Below are 21,519 nucleotides of genomic sequence, written 5' to 3'. Positions count from 1 at the left end.
TCATGTTGTGGTGACCCCCAACCATAAAGTTATTTTCGTTGCTACTTCATAACTGTCATTTTGCTACTGTTATGAATCGTAATGTAAATATCTGTGTTTTCTGATGGTCTTAGGCTCTACAGCAGCGGTTCTCAACCTGTGCGTCACGACCCACAGGTTGAGAACCGCTAGCAGGGTCACCTAAGACCATCGGAAAACACAGATATTTACATCACGACCCACAGGTTGAGAACCGCTAGCAGGGTCACCTAAGACCATCGGAAAACACAGATATTTACATTACGATTCATAACAGTAGCAAAATGACAGTTATGAAGTAGCAACGAAAAGAATTTTATGGTTGGGGGTCACCACAACATGAGGAACTGTATTAAAGGGTCGCGGCATTAGAAAGATTGAGAACCACTGCATTAACCTATACTTTAGAAAAATGTATGAAAGTATGTCAAGATGTATGCAGAAAGACGCTGTTTAGGCCTGTACATAATAGATTTTAAAACAACAACACCTAAATGTCTATTATTAGAGAGATGGTTAATTATACGAAATTATACTATTCTTACAGATTATGCAATCATTATAAAAATAAAACTAGGTAGACTGACATAAAAAGATGTCTATGAAGCAAAGAACAAGACTCCATTTTTAGTTTAAGAAAAGGAAAGAGGTGGGAAATAATGAAGATAAAAGAGGGGAAAAGAAAATGAAAGGAGAAAAACCTTAGGGTCACAGGTATAAGCATGTATGTTTATAAATATATATAGAAAGAATTTGGAAGACTATACAAAAGTTGATTAATACTAGTTTACCTCTAGTCGGTATTTTCAATTTTTAACTTGATATACATTTTGTACCATTTAAATTTTCTTTTAATAATGAGCATGTATTACTTTTTTTAAATTCAAAAGAAAGTATAATGACTCAAGTAAAACTCTTTAGTTTAAAAGCAAGTTTTTTAAAGGATAGAACTGATTTTTAACTGAGGTAAACTATCAATCCCCAAATTATTCACTCATATTTCCTAAATAAAAATTCATTCACAGAACATAAACATTTAAATATATATATACATATACAGTGTATATACATACATACATATATATATATATATATTTCTTTATTGATTTCAGAGAGAAAGGGAGAGGTAGAAACATCAATGATGAGAGAGAATCATTGATCGGCTGCCTCCTGCATGCCCCTTACTGGGGATTGAGCCTGCAACTCAGGCATGTGCCCTTGGCCTGAATGGAACCCGGGACCCTTCAGTTCGCAGGCTAAGGCTCTATCCACTGAGACAAACCAGTTAGGGCAACAAAAACATTTTTGACATTTAAAAAAAAAAGTAAAGGTACATACAAAGTTGTGTGTTGTAAGTGGAACATTTTCCAATACTTCAACATGCAATTCCTCTCCAGTAAGCCAGGAAATATCAGTGTCCCATCCAATTGGTTTCTTCTCTCTGAAAAGTGTAGACACAAGCCTTCCTTGGTAATCATACCTAAAAATCTTCATATACCTCATGCCGAAGATATGAAAATTGGTTAGTGAGTGGCTAATAATGGTGAGGGAGTTTTGGCTCCCTGGTCTTCCATCGTTAGAAATTTAGATGGCAATAAATTAATTTTTAAGTTTACACCAAATAAATGTATCACTCTTGGACAAACAGCAAGGTAAAGAGATGTACTCTTTTCTTAAAGTTAGCTCCAGAAAAGACCCACAACAGCAGAAAATGATTGTTCCTGGCATTAAAAAAATAAAATAAAATAAAATAATCACAGGTACAGATATATCTATCCAAAGAAAAAGAGTATTTAAGGGACAACATGCCCCAAAAAGGATAATTTTTAAAACCAGACTCAAAATTAGGAAGGTGTGTGTGTCTTGGCATAATTTTAGAGGTTTTGAAAAAAAGTTCAATATAAAATGTTAATTTGATAAGCCTTTTGTGAAACTATGAGTTTGTATTAAAAATAGGGGAGGGGAGCTGAGTCCACTATTCAAATGAGTCACATTCTAAATGGTTAGAAAAATTTAAGAATCACATATTTCAAATAAAGCCATTTAATCAGAGTAACACATTACTGTCACACACAAAATTATCTAATGTTAATGCCTCAAAAGGCCCACAAGATTTCTTTAGACTAAACTTAATAATAATTTAATATTGTTTTCTAAAGTTGATTTTCAATTCCCTTGGTTTAGGTAAAGATCACAAAAAAATTTCACATCATATACAAACCATACCCATCCTGAATTCTGTAAACAGCACAGCACTCTGGGATTAGACCTCTCATCATCAATGCTTTCTTTAGACTGTCCCGGACTGTAACTCCACACCTTGCAGGTACCTAGAGTAGCATAATTACATGATATGAGGTAAAAGAAATAAACTATGTTTTTCACATTAAAAAATAAATAACTTACCTATATCAGATACAACATAATTTCTACAGCTAACTTACTATTAAAGGGAAATTATGACAGATAACTATTATTATTCACCAATTTAAAATGAATTTTAGTTCATTAAAATTATAAAATATTTTAAACATATAAGAGAATAGAAAATATAACAGATCCCTATGTACCCACCACTAAGTAACAATAATGTCAACATTTAAAGCAAAATCAATTTTGATCCAACACTGTTTAAAACTAAAAACTGTGCAATCGTTCAATCACACTGATGGTCCTTAAGAGATGTATTACTGATCTTAAACACAGGAGGAAAAAAAAAATACTTGTCTTATGTGTATAACTGATATTTGTTGTTTAGTTGACTAGCACTCCTGTTTCCCTAGGGAACCTGCCCTTCCCTAAAAATTCCAGGAGAGGCTCTCAATCAAGGGTCACTACTTTTCTAGCTACACATGACATAAGCTGGTTAATCAGTGTCCTGTATCCCTGGCAATAGCAATTGATCCGAAAATAGATATATGATCCCAACACAATCAGAGTTCTTCCCTAACTGATAGATGGAACTGCTGAGAGAAGTTCCTCTTCTTACTATAGTTACAGAGTGCCAAGCAGATAGAAATCTGGAGCCCCCAGTGGCCATCTTTCCCACTGCATTGAGAAAATCTGGACACAGAATGAAGCTAACCTGGGGAGAAGTAGAAAAGGCATTGGGAGTGGGGAGCGAAGGACCACTGGAAAGAGATAAAAGAGTTTATATACTGAGGTCATCCCTATTTTGGCCTTTTCTTCTTCAAGCCCCCTTCCCCAGTGAATCTGAATAATATGCAACTGAAAGAGAACTGACAAACACAATGTGTACTAAAGTGGTGCAGCAGGAGTTCAGGTTTTAATGGTGAGGGTGGTGAGGTGGAGGGGAGTGGAGGTAGAGGGGATGTATTAGTTAATAACAATAAAATTAAAGGTTCCATTTTTTAAAATCACATAATTCTTAGCAAAGCAAAAGTTTCTAAAGGAACAGAATCTTCATGCTACAGGGGCAAAATGGAGTAAGAGTAGATATAAGACAGCTGAATTTAAATAGTATATCGAAGGGAGAACAATCCAGGGAGCCAAATTAGGACCTACAATTAGAATAAAGTAGGATGCCAAATTTAGAACAATATAACTATTAAAACTACCCAGCAAGGGAAAAGTTTCTCATGAAGGAGTAGGCTCATCACTGGAAGTGTGCATGAGATTGGATTGGTACAGTTGATCCTCTTTATTCATGCATTCTGCACTTGTGATTTGTCTACCTGCTAAAATTTGTAACCCCCAAATCAATACTTGTAATGCTTTTGCGAACATGTGTAGAGCAGTGAGCTCAACATGTACCTTCCCAGCTGAGGCTGAAAAAGGTGACACTGTGCCTTCTTGTTCTAGTTCTCATATTGTAAACAAGTATCCTAAGCCAGCGGGCTTTTATGCTAATGGACACCAGCAGACTGTGAAAAAAACACACACACAAAAAAACACAAACCACCTAAGGGTCACTATACAGAGGCCATCTTTGGCTCATTTATATAACAGCAACCCTGTATTTTCCCTAGGACTAAATGGGTCAGTATTCACTAATTTAGTGCTTGCAGCAATTTTACAGAACATAAATATTGTGGATTAGCCATACCTTCTAGAAATAATGAACTGAAGGGAAAAGCTCACTTTCCCCCTCTACTACTCATATTCTGCCTACTCTAATGCAAATACTTCTTTATTGGCAACCCTAATTTAGTTTTGAAAGATATTCTTAACTTTTGTGTTTGTCAGACTTCTGAGAATCTGATGAAAGACTCCCATGCTCTCTCTGACATAAAATTTCGGGGAGGGGGGGGTTCATGGAACCTGAAGCCCATTTAGGGATTGCTGAGGAGCCCACTGAACTCAGGTTTTGACCCCCCCCCCTAAATCTACACTAAGAAAAGATAAATATGCAAATTACCACACCTCCACGACACCCAACAGCCAATCAGGAAATGAGTATGCAAATTAACCCAACAAAGATGGTGGGCTAATTTGCATATGCAGGCACAGAGCAGCTGGGCAGGATGGGACCCCTGCTATGAGGGAGAGGGCGGGGGGCGGAGGGAGCTATAGGAGCGGTGCTCCGGCCAGGAGCGAAGACTTGCAGGCTCCTGGGTGGCCGGGAGCGAGGACTTGCAGGCTCCTGGGCGGCCAGGAGCGAAGCCAGGGGAAGAAAGGCCTATCCTTGCACAAATCTTCATGCAACGGGCCTCTAGTCTTACATAATCTTACATTTCATTAGTCTGCTGACAATTGTTTCACTATTTATAAATCAAAATTAAAATTCTGTATGGCACATAAAGCATTCAATGAACTGGGGCTATCTACCCCTCAGGTCCTTTGGTAATTTCCCTCATACACTTCTGTAATGTCATTTTCAAATACAGCTATGCTCCCTTATGTTTCTCTTGCACAGGTTGATTTCAAGGTGTATGCATATTTCATCAGCAGGCAAAAAATTGGTTTTCCACTTTATCACCAAAACAAAGTTATCACTCCCTCCTTTATTCCATTTATGTAGGCTGACTTTTTTTGTACTCCTTGCTCCTTCACGATAGCACCTGTTCAATAGACCAACAGACCAGTGTAAAAGACCAAAACAGATTCTAACACATAAAGGAAATTATAATAAAACAAAGGCAGCATCTGAAATAAGGTAAAGATTAACTTTTTAATAATTAATGTTGGGACAACTGGATTGAATCTAGGGGAAAAAAGGTTCATCCATACCTCATACTGTATACTAGGGTAAACTACAAATGGATCAAAGATTTAAATGTCGAAAGCAGGAAGGGGCAATCATAAAAGAACTGAAAGAAAGCAAAGCAAACTCCTTTACAACTTCAAGGCCTTTATAATTATGATGTAAAACCTGGAACATATACTAGAAAAAATAGTAAATTCAACTACACAAAACTAAGAGCTTTTATGTTACATGTTTTTCCACAATTAAACACCTGTTTTGCATGTTTTTTCTTGGTTAAATAAATAGGAGTAGAATGGCTGGATCATATGCTACATGCATGTTTAAAAGTGGGCTCCTCTGCCGAAACCGGTTTGGCTCAGTGGATAGAGCGTCGGTCTGCGGACTGAAAGGTCCCGGGTTCGATTCCGGTCAAGGGCATGTACATTGGTTGCGGGCACATCCCTGGTAGGGGGTGTGCAGGAGGCAGCTGGTCGATGTTTCTCTCTCATCGATGTTTCTAACTCTCTATCCCTCTCTCTTCCTCTCTATAAAAAATCAATAAAATATATATTAAAAAAAAAAAAAAAAAAGTGGGCTCCTCATCAATCCATACATGGCCTTCAGATTCCATGAATCTTCCTCCCCGAAATTTTATGTCAAGAGTGAGCATCTGAGTCTTTCATAAGATTTGGATTTGTCTTGGAAAAATATTTGCAACTCATATAACAGGAATATGTTATATAGAGAGAGCTCCTGAAAAATTGAGGTCAAGACCAACAACCAAATAAAAAAATGGGCAAAGGACATGAAAGACAGTTCATAGAAACAGAAATATAAACGGCCTTCAAACATATGAAAAGGTGGTGTTCAACCTCACTTAGAAAAGCACTCAAACTTGTCATGATAGTTTTCACTTAATATGTTGGCAAAAATCCAAAAGATTGACAACATATTCCATTGATGAGGTGATCATAAACAGGCATCTCATACACTGCTGGTAGCAGTGTAAAATTAAGCTAGACCTATGAAGCAAAATTTGGAAGTATCTTTCAGAATTACAAATGTAAATTTCTCTCTTTGACCCAGGCAAACCTACTTTTGGTACGTTACAGTACACCACTATACTTGTAAACTACAGTTGTGTGTGTCAGTAGTGCATGTCTTTCTATGAATAGACCACAATTTGTTTAACCATTCAACTGTTGATGGACATCTGGATTATGCCCAGTTTTGGACTATTACAAATAAAGCAACTAAGGACATTTTTGTACAAATCTTTGTATTGGCATATGTTTTCTTTTCTCTTGGGTAAATTGAAGTAAATGGCTGGATCATATGCTACATGCATGTTTAATTTTTTACAAAATTTCAAAACAGTTTTTTTAATTATGGAAAAATATATGTAACATAAAACGATCTTAACCATTTTTAAACAGTTAGTTGTGTTAAGTACATTCACATTATTGTGCAACCAATCTCCTGAACGCTCTTCATTCTGCAAAACTGAAATTCTATACCCATTAAACAACTCCCCATCTCTCCTTTCCCCAGCCCCTGGTAAACATAATTCTATTTCTGTCTCTATGAATTTGACTACTCTAGGTACTTCATATAAGTGGAATTACATAGTATTTGTCTTTTTGTGATTGGTCCATTTTATTTAGCATATTACCTTGAAAGTTTATTAATGCTATAGAATATATCAGAATTTCCTTCTAAATTTTAAGGCTGAATAGTATATTCCATTGTATGTATATATCATATTTTGTTTATCCATTCATCTGTTGATGGACAATTGGGTTGATTACACATTTTGGTTACTGTGAACAATGCTACTACAAATATGGGTGTACAAATAATCTCTTTGAAACTACAACTTTCAATATGGGTATATATCCAGAAGTAGAATTGCTGGATCATATAGTAATTCTATTTTTAGCTTTTTGAGGAACTTCCATACTGTTTTCCATAGTGGTCACCATTTTACATTCCCATCAATAATGCACAACGATTCCAATTTCTCTACATTCTTGCCAACACACATTTTTATTTTTTGATAGTAGCAATTCCAATGAGTATAAAGTGGTATCTCATTGTGGCTTTGGTTTGCATTCTCTAATTAGTGATGTTGAGCATATTTTTATGTTTGTTGGCTATTGTGTAGCTTTTTTGAAGAAATGTCTATTCAATCCTTTGCCCATTTTTAAAATGGGGTTGTTTTTTGTTGTTGTTGAGTTGTAGGAGTTTCTCAAAATATATTCTTAATATTAATCCCTTGTCAAGATATATGATTTGAAAATATTTCCCCCTGTTCTGTATTGACTTTTCATTCTGTTGACCGTATTCTTTGATTGACATAGGTTTTAAATTTTGATGTAGCCCAATTTCTCTATTTTTATGTTGTCTGTGATTTTGCTGTCATATCCAAGAAACGACTGCCAAATTCAATGTCATTATGTTTTTCCCTCAATGTTTTCTTTTAAAAGTACTAGTTTTAGCTCTTACATTTTTGATACATTTGAAATAGCTTTGTATATGGTGTAAGTTAAGGTTCCAACTTCACTCTTTTGCATGTGTATACCCAGTTTTCCCAGCACCATTTGTGGAACTGACTGTCCTTTTCCCCACTAGGTAGTGTTGGTACCCTCATAAAAGATCCTTTGACCGTATATGTGATAATTTATTTCAGGGCTCTCTATTCTATTTCATTTGGCTATATGTCTATCTGTCTATGCCACTATCACAATGATATGATTACTGTATCGTTGTAGTAAGTTTTGAAGTTAGAAGTGTGAGACCTCCAACTTAGTTCTTTTATAAGAATGTTGGGCTATTCAGGATTCTTTGAAATTCCACATGAATTTCAGGATAGACTTTTTGAGATTTTGAAAGGGACTGCATTACTAAAACTGCCAAATTGTTTCCCAAAGTGGTTGTACCATTATACATTCCCACCAGCAGTTATTCGACATCCTCACCAATAATTGGTATGGCCATTCTTCCATTTTAGCCATTGAAGTAGATGTGTACTGGTATCTTGTGCCTTTATTTTACATTTCCCTAATGATTTATGATGTTGAGCATCTTCTCATGTGTTTATTTGCCACTCATATATCTGCTTTGGTGATGTACCTGTTCAACTCTTTTGCCCATTTTTAAATTGAGTTATTTTCTTGTTATTGAATTCTAAGAGCTCTTCATATATTCTGAATACATGTTCTTGATCAGATACATGTTTTGCAAAAATTATTAGTATGTGGTTTATCTTTTATTCACTTAATACTGTCTTTTGAAGAGAAGTTTTTAATTTCAATGAAGTCTAATTTATCAATATAGTAGTCCCCTCTTCTCCCTGGTTTCACTTTCCGAGGTTTCAAATATCCAGTCAACTGTGGTCCAAAGATATTAAGTGGAAAATTCCAGAAATAAACAATTCATAAATTTGAATGTGCAGTGGTTCTGAGTAGCGTGATGAAATCTTGTGCAATCCTACCCTATCCCACCATCGAACTGGGGCATGCATCATCCCTCTGTCCAGTGTATCCACACTATATACACTACCTTCCTATTAGTCACTTGGTAGTCATCTTGGTTATCAGATTATTGACAGTCATAGTATTCCAGTACGATCCCAGTATGTGTTCAAGTAACCCTTATAGTGCATAGCCTAATACTGACACAATGTCTCCATCGTTCAGCTCACTTGATCTCATCACATAGGCATTGTATAATTTCACATCATCACAAGAAGGATAAGTAAAGTACAATAAGATACTTTAATAGAGAGACCACATTCAAGTAACTTTTATAGTATACTAGAGGCCTGGTGCACGAATTCTAGTAAACTAGAGGCCTGGTGCATGGGTGGGGTCTGGCTGGCCTGGGGCCAGCCGGTTGGGGGCGAGGGACTGTGGGGGGTTGCCTGCTGGCCCTGCCCCCCTGGGGGCCCAATCGGGGCCAGGCCGGCGGTGGGAGAAGGGCCTCTCGAGGTCAGCCGGTGGCCCCGCCCCCATCAGGCCAGTTGACTGGCTGCAGTGTGCGTCATAGCGACTGGTTGTTCCGGTCGCTCGGCTTTTATATATATAGATTGTTATAACTGCTGTATTTTATTTAAAAAAAAAACTTTTTAAATGTTTTTATTGATTCTGGAGAGAGAAGGGTGATATACAGAGAGAAACATCAATCGGCTGCCTCCTGCATACCCTTATGGGGGATCAAGCCTGCAACCCAGGCATGTGCCCTGACCAGGAATTGAACTGGGGACCTCTTGGTTCATGGGTCATGCGCAACATTGACCAACACTGGCCAGGCAAACTGCTCTATTTTATTAATTGTTAATCTCTTACTGTGCCTAATTTATAAATTAAACTTTATCAACAACAACTGGGAGTCTTGGAATGTATCCCCCTTGGATAAGAGGAACTACTGTATGTTCATTATGGATTGTGCTTTTTTTTTGCATATTTAAAAAATTATTGCAAATTCCAAGTCACAAAGATTTTTATCCTGTGTTTTCCTCTACAAATTTTGTAGTTTTAGGTTTAATTCTTACTTTTTATTCCTTCCTGTGTTCAAGCAGAACCTGGGAGAGGTAAACTCCTCACCTGGAAAGGTCATTATAGTGTATTCACTCATAGTGTACCAAGCTAGCTAAACTCAAAGTTTACCTGAATGACTTATAGGCATCTATCACACTTTGTGTATATTATTCTATTGTCTTCTGGCTTTCTTCAGCTGTTATGAAGAAACTGTTTTAATAATCTAATTGAAAATTTTTTATAGGTAATTCCCCGCCCTCCCCCCCCCCCCCCCAAAGTGATCTGGAAACAATATCCTTTCATTTTGTTACATCTATAAGTATGGATTCAAATTTACTTACCAACTTAGGGCTTTTGTTGCCCAAATCTTTATACTCATGTCTTTCATAAATAGTAACCATCATTTCTTTAAATTTTGCTCTATTCTTTTATTTCTATTCTCACTTTCTGAAACTTTTTGAGACACATAATGAAATTGTTCATTCCCTTCTTCATGTACTTAACCTCTCTTTATATTTTCTAAAACTTACTTTGCTTTCCAGAGTTCACTAATTCTCTCTTCATTCAGTTGGGTTTTATCAACTTTTTACCTCATCCATTGAAATTTTGAAAATAAACATAATTTTCATAAAGCATTTTAACACAGCTCTGTGGTAAGCTGTAATGATCTTGACATGTTGAGATTTTTTTATTCCATTTGTCTTTTTTTAATATGTTGAGATTTTATTTAAATCTAGTGCCCCAGTGCATGGATTTTGCACATTGAAAGGAAATTATTTGGAAGGTGGCCTGTGGGGACGGACTGGGCGAGATGGGCCGGACCCGCCCTGGAGCCAACCTCCCGCAGTCCCTCCCTGGCCAGCCACACCTGAGGTGGCGCCAGGGCTCAAAGGTTGTATGTGGAGTGAGCGGGGTCCCTCCAGCACGTGGGGTCCCTTGGCCTGGCCTGTGGTGATCGAGCTGAAATTGGCTCTCCAACATCCCCCGAAGAGTCCTGGATTGCAAAAGGGCGGTTCTCGGGTGTCGCAAACCAGAATCGGGCTCCCTCCTCTCTGGATCCAGGTGCATCACCTGAGAACCGCCGCTGCCAAGTCACGGCACCTCGGCAGCTCCTGCATTGAGCATCTGCCCCCTGGTGGTCAGTGTGCATCATAGCTACCAGCTGGAGTGTCTGTCCCCTGGTGGTCATTGCATGTCATAGCTACCAGTCAGACGGTCACTTAGCCTTTTGTATATATAGACTACATGCCTGGTGCATGAAATTCGTGCACGGCGGGAGGGGGGGTCCCCTCAGCCCAGCCTGCACCCTCTCCAATCCAGGACAACCCGCTCACAATCCAGGACCACTGGCTCCTAACTGCTCACCTACCTGCCTGCCTGATTGCCCCTAACTGCCTCCCGTGCCAGCCTGGTCACCCCCAACTGCCCCCCCCTGCTGGCCTAGTCACCCCCAACTGCCCCCTCCACCGGCCTAGTCGCCCCTAACTGCCCCCCTTGCTGGCCTGGTCACCCCCAACTGCCCCGCCCCGCCGGCCTAGTTGCCCCCAAACCCCCCCTGCCGGCCTGGTTGCCCCTAACTACCCCCTCAGACAGCCTGGTCGCCCCCACCTCCTGGCCTGGTCGCCCCTAAATGCCCCCCCCCGCCAGCCTAGTCACCTCTTACTGCACCCCCCTGCTGGCCTGGCTGCCCCTAACTGCCCCCCCGCCAGCCTGGTCGCTCCTCACTGCCCCCACCCTGCCATCCTGGTCACCCCCAACTGCCCCCCCTGCTGGCCTGGTTGCCCCACACAGCCTGCTGCTCGGTCATTTGGTCATCCCTCACTAACCCCCTGCCGGCCTGGTTGCCCCATGCAGCCTGTTTGGTCATCCGTTCGGTTGCGATGGTCACTTAGGCTTTTATATATATACTAGAGGCCCAGTGCATGATTGAATCATGCACGTGTAGGGTCCCCTACACGCTTTCGCTTTTCGCGGTGGAGCCGAGCCGGAGGCTTCTGAAAGGCCTGGTGCACGAGCAGACAGGCACCCAGCTCCCACGCTTTTGATGATCCGCGGCCGCTGAGGTGGGCTACCCTGCTGTTAAGAGGCGCAGGGGGCGGGACTCCCGCCCCCTGCGCCTCTCAACAGCAGGTTAGCCCCCCTCAGTGGCAGCGGATCCATGCCTCTCAATGGCCGGATAGGCCATCCCGAGTCCCGCCCCCCAGCCTCCCGCCGCCCAATCGTGGGCATAGCGGAGTGATGGTAATTTACATGTTACTCTATTATTAGATAGGATATAGATATTACATTGCTACTTCCTCAAGTCAGCATCAATACATTCAATAGTTTTTTTTCCTAGAGACAACTGTTTCTTTTCAACTTTCCAGTTTTCTTTTTCTATGTTGTTTGAATTTTTCTAACTCTATTAGAAGAAATTCTTTCTACTTAGATTAAAAATTATTTTTTTTCTCTCCCCACATTTTGTTTTCCATCATATTATTAGACAATAAGTTCCAAATTGATTGAGAAGTCAGAATAGTGGTTACTCTTGAGGGTGGGTCCTGAATTGAAGTTGCGGGGGGGGGGGGGGGGGGGGGAGGGGAGGGTAGCAGAATCCTCTCAAACACTTAGAAATGTTCTGTATCTTTTTTAAAAAAGTACATTTTTATTGACTTTAGAGAAGAAGGGAGAGGGAGAAATAGAAACGTCAATGATGAGAGAGAATCAATGATCAGCTGTCTCCTGCCCATCCAATATTGGGGATTGAGCCCGCAACCTGGGCATGTTCCCAGATTGGGAATCGAACCATGACCTCCTCATTCACAGGTCTATGCTCAACCACTAAGCTACACTGGTCTGGCATGTTCTGTATCTTAATTTGCATGGCAGTTACATTTGTAGAAAGTCATTGAATTGTACACACTTGAGATTTTTATACTTAAGTTATATTTCAAAAAAGAGGGGGAGAAAGTTGTAAGCATGATTATAATGTACCCTTAAATATTTACACATGTATTTCCCAAGAATAAAAACATTCTCCTGTATATTATCACACTTTAAAAATTAATAATTCCACAACATCAAATGTTCAGTCAACATTAAAAATTTTCCAAGTTTCAAGAATGTCTTTTACAGCTCTCCCCATCCTAATCCATAACCAGGACCACACACTGTATTTAGTTGTTATGTCTCTTTAGTCTTATTTAGTATAGAATAATCCACTTTTTTATTTTATTGATTCCAAAGAAGGAAGGAGGTGGAGAGTAGGAGAGAGAAGGAGAGAGGGGGAGAGAGAGAGAGAGAGACAAAGACAGACATCTATGTAAGAGAGATACATTGATTAGTTGCCTCCCATACATGGTCCTGACTAGGGATTGAACAAGCAACCTAGGTATGTGGCCTGACAGGGAATCGAACCTGCAACCTTCTGGTGCACGGGACGATGCTCCAAACAACTGAGGCACACCAGCCAGAGAAATCCCCAACCTTTTAATCTCCATGACATTGAGGTGGTTTATCTTAGAGGATGTCCACATTTTTCTTGTTTCCTCATGGTGCTTATCTCCCTGTGTTTCTTGTAAAATGGAAGGTGCAAAAACTTGACATTTAACTTGTAATCATTCTTAGCAAGAATACTTCATAGATGATAACTGTCATCCACTGATCTTTCTTTCTTTCTTAGTTGAATTTATTGGGTTGACATCCTATATAATAAAAGCCTAATATGCTAAGTGTCTGGTCATCCGTTCAACCAATCAAAGCGTAATATATTAATGATATGCTAAGGCTGCTCAACCGCTTGCTATGATGTGCACTGACCACCAGGGAGCAGTCAGTGGGTAGGTTAGTGGTGCTGGGGTCCAGCTGATCGGGATTGAGTGAGACAGGCTGGATACGCCCTGGAGCCCTCCCGCAGTCCCTCCCCAGCTAGCCAACCTCCCACATCCCTCCCAGGCCCCAATCGTGCACCAGTGGGGTCCCTCGGCTTGGCCTGCGCTCTCTTGCAATCCGGGATCCCTCAGGGGATATCGGAAAAGCTGGTTTTGGCCCGATCCCACAGGCCAGGCCGAGGGACCCCATGGGTGCACAAATTTGTGCACTGGGCCTCTAGTTGGTTAATAAGATTATATACATTTCAGGTGTACAATTCTATAATACATTATCTGTATACTAGAAGCCCGGTGCACGAAATTCGTGCACGGCGGGGTGTTGTCCCTCAGCCCAGCCTGTACCCTCTCCAATCTGGGACTCCTGGAGGGATGTCCGAATGCCCGTTTAGGCCCGATCCTGGTGGGATCGGGCCTAAACGGGCATTCGGACATCCCTCTCACAATCCAGGACTGCTGGCTCCCAACTGCTTGCCTGCCTGCCTTCCTGATTGCCCCTAACTGCTTCTGCCTGCCAGCCTGATCACCCCCTAACCACTCCGCTGGCAGCCTGTTTGCCCCCAACTTCCCTCCTCTGCCATCCTGGTCACCCCTAACTGCCCTCTCCTGCAGGGTTGATCACCTCCAAATGCCCTCCCTTGCAAGCCTGGTCCCTCTCAACTGCCCTCCCTTGCAGGCCGGGTACCTCCCAACTGCCCTCTCCTGCTGGACATCTTGTGGTGGCCATCTTGTGTCCACATGGGGGCAGGATCTTTGACCTCATGGGGGCAGCTATATTGTGTGTTGCAGTGATGGTCAATCTGCATACTACTCTTTTATTAGATAGGATAGAGGCCTGGTGCACGGGTGGGGGCCAGCTGGTTTGCCCTGAAGGGTGTCCCAGATCAGGGTGGGGTTCCCCTGGGGTGTGGGGGGGCCTGAGCAAGGGGCCTGTGGTGGTTTGCAGGCCGGCCACGCCCCCTGGCAACCCAAGCGGAGGCCTTGGTATCTGGAATTTATTTTCCTTCTACAATTGAAACTTTGTAGCCTGGAGCGGAGCCAAGCCTGCTGCTTTCTCCGGGGCAGCAGCCATTTCTGTGGCAGTTAATTCACCTTCTACAATTGAAACTTTGTAGCCTTAAGCGGGTGAGCCTGGCCAGGGTGTGCGGAAAGCTTTGCTTCCCTTGTTGCCGCCGGCAACCCTGGCCTGCTCTCTCAAGCTCCATTCTGCCGCCATTTGTTTGAATTTGTTTACCTTCTATAATTGAAACTTTGTAGCTTGAGTGGAGGCTTAGGCCTGCAACGGCTATGGAAAGCTTGGCTTCCTCTGTTACCTGGGAAACCTTGCTCTCTGTGGCTGTAGCCATCTTGGATTGGGGTTAATTTGCATACTCGCCCTGATTGGCTGGTGGGCGTGGCTTATGTAGCGGAGTGATGGTTAATTTGCATATTATCATTTTATTAGGGAGGATTGTATTCTGTGTTCACCACCCCAAGTCAAATCTGCTTCTATCACCAATTTATTCCTTTACCTTCTTCTACCTGCCCCCAAGTCCCTTCTTCTTTGGCAATCACCATACTATTGTCTGTGTCTATGAGGATTTTTTTTTCCACCCAGTCCCCCAACCCTGTCAGTCTGTTCTCTATATTTATGGGTCTGTTTCTATTTTATTTGTTAGTTTATTTTGTTCATTAGATTCCACATATAAGTGAAACCACATGATATTTGTCTTTCTTTGACTGGTTTATTTCTCTTAACATAATATTCCCCAGGTCCATCCATGCTGTTGCAAAAGGTAGGATTTCCTTCTTTTTAAAATTTGAAGACTACCTGGAAGTTCTGTTTTGTTCCTTCTTAGTAGTCTAATTTAGCTGTTTCTAAATCTTCTAACTCATGAATAGTAGACAGTTTCCTTTTATATTTTATAAATTAGGATTTTGAGATTGTCACGAGGGCATTCTCTCTGTGAATTCAGGGACCTGAATGGGCCAGGGAGGGTTTTCATTTACTTTTGCCCTGCCCCTGAATGCTATTACCCCTCTAGTACCAGTTGTTACATTAATTTCTTGGGTGCAGGGAAACCCACACTTTGATGAGACTAGGTCTAAAAGTACACAGGGTACTCTTATCTGGAACCCTGGCAAAGACAGATAAGTTTCACTGTTATTTATGTACTAGAGGCCCAGTGCACGAAATTCGTGCACGGGGGAGGGGGTGTCCCTCAGCCCAGCACCCTCTCCAATCTGGGACCCTTCGAGGGATGTCCAACTGCCCGTTTAGGCCCGATCCCAAACGGGCAGTTGGACATCCCTCTCACAATCCAGGACTGCTGGCTCCCAACTGCTCGCCTGCCTGCCTTCCTGATTGCCCCTAACAACTCCCCTGCCAGCCTGATTGATGCCTAACTGCTCCCCTGCCAGCCTGTTTTCCCCTAACTTCCCTCCCCTGCAGGCCTGGTCACCTCTAACTGCCCTTCTCTGCAGGCCTGGTCACCCCTAACTGCCCTCCCTTGCAGGCCTGATCCCCCCTCAACTGCTCTCCCCTGTAGGTCTGGGTCCCCCCCAACTGCCCTTCCCTGCAGGCCCAGTCACCCACAACTTCCCTCCTCTGCCAGCCTGGTCACCCCTAACTGCCCTTCCCTGCAGGCTTGATCGCCCCAACTGCCCTCCCTTGCAGGCCTGGTCCCTTCCAACTGCCCTCCCCTGCTGGCCTGATAGCCCACAACTGCCCTCCCTTGCAGGCCTGGTCCCTCCCAACTGCCCTCCCCTGCTGGCCATCTTGTGGTGGCCATCTTGTGTCCGCATGGGGGCAGTCATCTTTGACCACATGGGGACAGCCATCTTGTGTGTTGGAGTGATGGTCAATCTGCATATTACTATTTTATTAGATAGGATGCTGGTGAATCAATTTCCTTCCAGTTCACCCTTTTGTTGAAGGTAAAGCTCTTCAAGGCTCAGCTTTATGTAAAGATCTAAATCCCAACTATGTCTGTGTCACAAGGCCTAGTCTTATGTTCCCACACATAAATCCTCAAATCTCTGTTGCACATGGTGAAAAATTGACCCTACTGGAGGTCACTATAGCACAGGTGAGCAAACTTTTTTCATGAAGAACAAGCATTACCACTGATGCTGCCTGAGAAAAATAATTAAAAACTACTTTGACTTTATTGGAAATGAAATGGTTTTTGTTAATATCAAAAGCAATATGCATTATAAAAAGTAATGATGTATAAGGGTGCATTATTTACTAAATCTACTGACAGTAGTTATTGCACTTGAGGATTACAGACCATCCAAAATAATTCTTCAGATTTCTCTGTTCTAAATGAAACTTACAGAGTACTCTATTCTAACGGTGATACTAATGATCAACAATCAAAACTTATATAAACAAGAGAAAAAATAAATCCAAAGAGAATTCTCTAGGGTGAAGAATGAATCTTACCTGATAGATGTTAGACAACAAGTAAGCACTAGTCTTAAAATTCTGATTGATTCTGAACTAGTATTTAAACTTGAGCATGGTTCAAGTTTGGTAAGTAGGATTAAATGTCAAATCTGACACTAAAAACAATACTATTTGTTATAGTTAAGGAACACAGACTTTGGCACCAAATAATTTTCTTTTCCTTCCTTGTTTGGAATGCTTCAATTTGTAAGACCACTGAGTATAAAGTGATGATATATTTCATTTTCAACAAGTGGTCTTTCTGAAAAATACAAAGAAAAGGAATGATGATATTAAAAGTTGACTCACCACTGTCCTCTGTTTGTTGGGCAGGAAGACTCTAACAATAGGTTTTTGTGGTGACTTAGGGTTGCTCCGTGACACATCTGTGGGATTTTGAAAAACTGAAAGAGATGAAGGTAGCACTGAAAGGCTAGAAGAGGAAGAAGATGTAACGGTGTCCGTTGATGCAGAGCTAGAAACAGAAAAATCAGTTCCATTCCCCAGGGATTCCAATAATTGTTGTTCTCTTTGTTGGAGGGCATCTAGCTTGCTGGTGTATTCTTCATAGGCCTACAAAATAAAGTAGATTTACAGTGAATCTGGAACTCTTCCTGACAGTAACAAAAGGAAACATAAAATTTAAGTCCTCGATGATAATCTCTTTATAATTTAGCTAACAGGGTTTTAAGTTATGAGTTTCAAAATAAGCACTGGAAGTACTGTAAATGACTACTTTTACCTTTAAATTAATAAATCTTTTGTTATAAGATACTACATTATATTACAATGAAAAACTGATACACACATGTAAGAGATGTCTATAATATCTATGAGTATTAATAAAAGAAGATAGTATAAAATACTATACTACATCAAGGATACGTACCCTCTTCATTAAAATTGTTTCCCCCCCACCAAAAAAAAGCTGTTGGCACATAAAGTTTCACACTCCTCTCCCCCTGCTCTAAGAACAGACAAACAAGTTGAAAAGGAGATGAGGTATTAGATTTGTCAGAAAAATAAGAGTGGTTAGGGGCAGGCAGGCAGGCAGAGTAGTTAAGGGCAATTAAGCAGGCAGAGGTGGTTAGGGGGAAAAGACAGGCAGGCAGAGGAAGTTAGGGGCGATCAGACAGGCAGGCAGGCAGAGGCAGTTAAGGGCGATCAGGCAGGCAGGCAGGCAGGCAGGCAGGCAGGCAGGCTAGCGGTTAGGGTCATCAGGCAGGCAGGCGAGTGGTTAGGGGCGATCAGGCCAGCAGGCGAGTGGTTAGGGGCGATTAGGCAGGCAGAGGCAGTTAGGGGCGATCAGGCAGGCAGGCATAGTGGTTAGGGGCGATTAGACAGGCAGAGGCAGTTAGGGGCGATCAGGCAGGTAGGCAGAGGCTGTTAGGGGCAATCAGGCAAGCAGGTGAGTGGTTAGGGGCAATCACGCAGGCAGGCAGGCGAGCGGTTAGAAGCCAGCAGTCCCGGATTGTGAGAGGGATGTCCGACCCTCACGGGATCGGGCCTAAACTGGCAGTCGGACATCCCCTGAGGCATCTTGGATTGCGAGAGGGTGCAGGCCGAGCTGAGGGACACGCCCCCCCATGCACGAATTTTGTGCACTGGGCCTCTAGTGTATAATAAAAGGCTAATATGCAAATTGACCGAACAGCGGAATGATCAGTTGCTATGATGTGCACTGACCACCAGGGAGCAGATGCTCAATGCAGGAGCTGCCCCTGGTGGTCAGTGCACCGCTCAGCCAGAAGCCAGGCTCACAGCTGGTGAGCGCAATGGCGGTGGCAGGAACTTCTGCTTCCGCGGCAGCGCTAAGGATGTCCGACCGATGGCTTAGGCCCACTCCCTGCGGGAAGCAGTCCTAAGCCATCAGACATCCCCCAGGGCTCCCAGACTGGTAGAGGGTACAGGCCAGGCTGAGGGACACCCTCCTCTCCCCCCCACCCCCTCCATGCCCCAGTGCATGAATCTCATGGACCGGGCCTCTAGTATATATACTGTATTTTCTGGCGTATAAGACGACTGGGCGTATAAGATTTTCCTGGGTTAAAAAGTCATCTTATATGCCGGAAAATACAGTAACGCTGCTTTTCTGGTATATATACCATATATATAATATGTATATATGTATATACCGTATTTTCCGGTGTATAAGACAACTTTTTAACCCAGGAAAATCTTATACGCCCAGTCGTCTTATACGCCAGAAAATATGGTGTGTATGTGTATATATATATATATATATATATATATATATATATACACACACACACACACACACACACACACACACACACACACACATATATATATATATATATATATATATATATATATATATATGCATGTATATGCTCTATAATCTGGTCCCTTACCCACCACATTTTCAGTCTTATTGTTTGTTTTCCTAGTCTTCAGTTAAATGAAACAAATATATATTGATCCCTTACTGTGTCCCAGGTATGACATTCAACTATAGTAGTTTATAGTTTTTCCTCTATGTCTTAAAATTTTCTGCCTCCCTACTTTGTTACACAATTTATGCTGTACTCAGTACTCTCTTCTCCCCACTTACTCCATCCATCTAAATATTAGCCTTTTAAAAAAAATATTAGCCTTTTAACCATTTGCACTTGCTTGCTTTTTTCTCGATTCCTTTATTCTAATGCTAACCGTGTCGAGTCACACTCGACATCCGAGTGCAAAAGGTTAAGACCCCCTTCCTTCCTCATTCTTGTATCAAGAATGTTCTTTATTTATTTCTCACATATAGTACTAACACAAATAAAAATATATTCATCTGCTTCTCAGCAGCCCAATAATGAACTCGAGAGCTGTGAATTGTCATTTCTAAACCTTTATTCTCCCCGTAGCATTTCATAAATGGTTGTAGTACTTCATCTTTAAGGGAGAAATGGTGAACTATAGTATGGGGTGATTACAACTGCTTTAAAGAACCATGGCCAGGGCTTGGGGCCTGGGCAGGGGACCCCCAGCTCCCTCCGATCGCCCGGCTCCGCCCCTGCCCAGGCCCCAAGCCTCTGGCTAGGGTTTGGGGCCTGGGCAGGGGACCCCAAGCTCCCTTTGATCGCCAGCTCCACCCCCGCCAAGGCCTAAAGCCTCCGGGCCTGGGCAGGGGCCCCCCAGCTACCTCCAATCACCCGGCTCTGCCCCTGCCCAGGCCCAAGCCTCTGGCCAGGGCTTGGGGCCTGGGCAGAGGACCCCCAGCTCCCTCCAATCACCAGCTCCACCCCTGCCAGGCCTATAGCCTCAGGGACTGGGCAGGAGCCCCCTAGCTCCCTTCGATCTCTGGCTCTGCCCCTGCCCAGGCCCCAATCCTCTGGCCAAGGCTTGGGGCCTGGGCAGGGGACCCCCAGCTCCCTCCGATCGCCTGGCTCCACCCCTTCCCAGGTTGCTCAGGACCCATGGGGGGGCCTACCTCGGAGTGACCTGGGTGCTGAGAAAGTTCCTGGGACCCAGGCTGCTGGGTGCCTGCGTATGCAAATTAACCCCCATCTTTGTTGGGTTAATTTGCATACTCACTCTGATTGGCTGAGGGTGTAGCGGAGGTACGGTCAATTTACATGTTTGTCTATTATTAGTTACTAGAGGCCTGGTGCACAAAATTTGTGCACGGGGGTGTGTGTTCCTCAACCCGGCCTGCACCCTCTCCAATCTGGGACCCCTAGAGGGATGTCCGACTTCCAGTTTAGGCCCGATCCCACAGGGATTGAACATCCCTCTCACAATCCGGGACTGCTGGCTCCTAACCGCTCACCTGCCTGCCTGCCTGATTGCCCCTAACAGCTTCTGCATGCCAGCCTGATCACCCCCTAAATGCTTCCCTGCTGGCCCGATCACCCCTAACTGCCCTCCCTGCCAGCCTGGTCACCTCCAACTGCCCTGCCCCCGCCAGCCTTCTCACCCCCAATTGCCCCCCTTGCCAGCCTGATCGCCCCCAACTGCCCCCCCGCCAGCCTGATCGCCCCAACTGCCCCCCCGCCAGCCTGCTCTCCCCCAATTGCCCCCCTGCCAGCCTGCTCGCCACCAACTGCACCCCCACCAGCCTGCTCGCCCCCAACTGCCCCCCCCCCCCCCCGCCGCCTGGCTTGCCCCCAACTGCCGCCCTGCTAACCTGATCACCCCCAACTGCCCTCCCCTCCTGGCCTGATCGTCCCTAAACGCCTCTGCCTCGGCCCCACCACCATGTCTTTGTCTGGAAGGATGTCTGGAAGGTCTCCCAGAAGGTCTCTCAGTCTAATTAGCATATTACCGTTTTATTAGTATAGATATCATGTTATGAAGCCTGAAATTCATTCTACAAGGAAGGAAGAATTACCAAAGGTAGAAGAGAATGAAGCAACAATTTCATTTCAGAAAAGGTCACTGTATGTGGTATGCTAGATCTTACCTTATATTTTTGGGGGGAAAAAAAAGAAGAAAATACTAAAATGAGCTACTGAGGTAAATAGCCTTTTTTACAACCTACTTAAAGGCCCTACCCTGACCTTGAAATGTTTC

General features: G+C 43.0%; 1 protein-coding gene across 3 annotated transcripts in view; it reads right to left on the bottom strand.

Moving 5' to 3' along the window:
- The window catches only part of BRAF (B-Raf proto-oncogene, serine/threonine kinase), a 136,325-nt gene that overhangs the window by 81,310 nt on the left and 33,496 nt on the right, over window positions 1–21,519 (bottom strand). For all 3 annotated transcript variants that reach the window (XM_079786536.1, XM_079786534.1, XM_079786535.1), the window contains 3 exons: window positions 17,308–17,571; window positions 2,245–2,348; window positions 1,357–1,459 (listed from right to left, as the gene is read on the bottom strand). In XM_079786536.1, coding sequence (XP_079642662.1) covers window positions 1,357–1,459; window positions 2,245–2,348; window positions 17,308–17,571 — 471 coding nt within the window. The remainder of the gene's footprint in view (window positions 1–1,356; window positions 1,460–2,244; window positions 2,349–17,307; window positions 17,572–21,519) is intronic.

The sequence above is a fragment of the Cnephaeus nilssonii genome (assembly GCF_951640355.1).
Source record: "Cnephaeus nilssonii genome assembly, chromosome: 12".
NCBI lineage: Eukaryota > Metazoa > Chordata > Mammalia > Chiroptera > Vespertilionidae > Cnephaeus > Cnephaeus nilssonii.
Note: the sequence above shows the minus strand (reverse complement) of the source record. Positions and strands in the feature narration are given on the sequence as shown.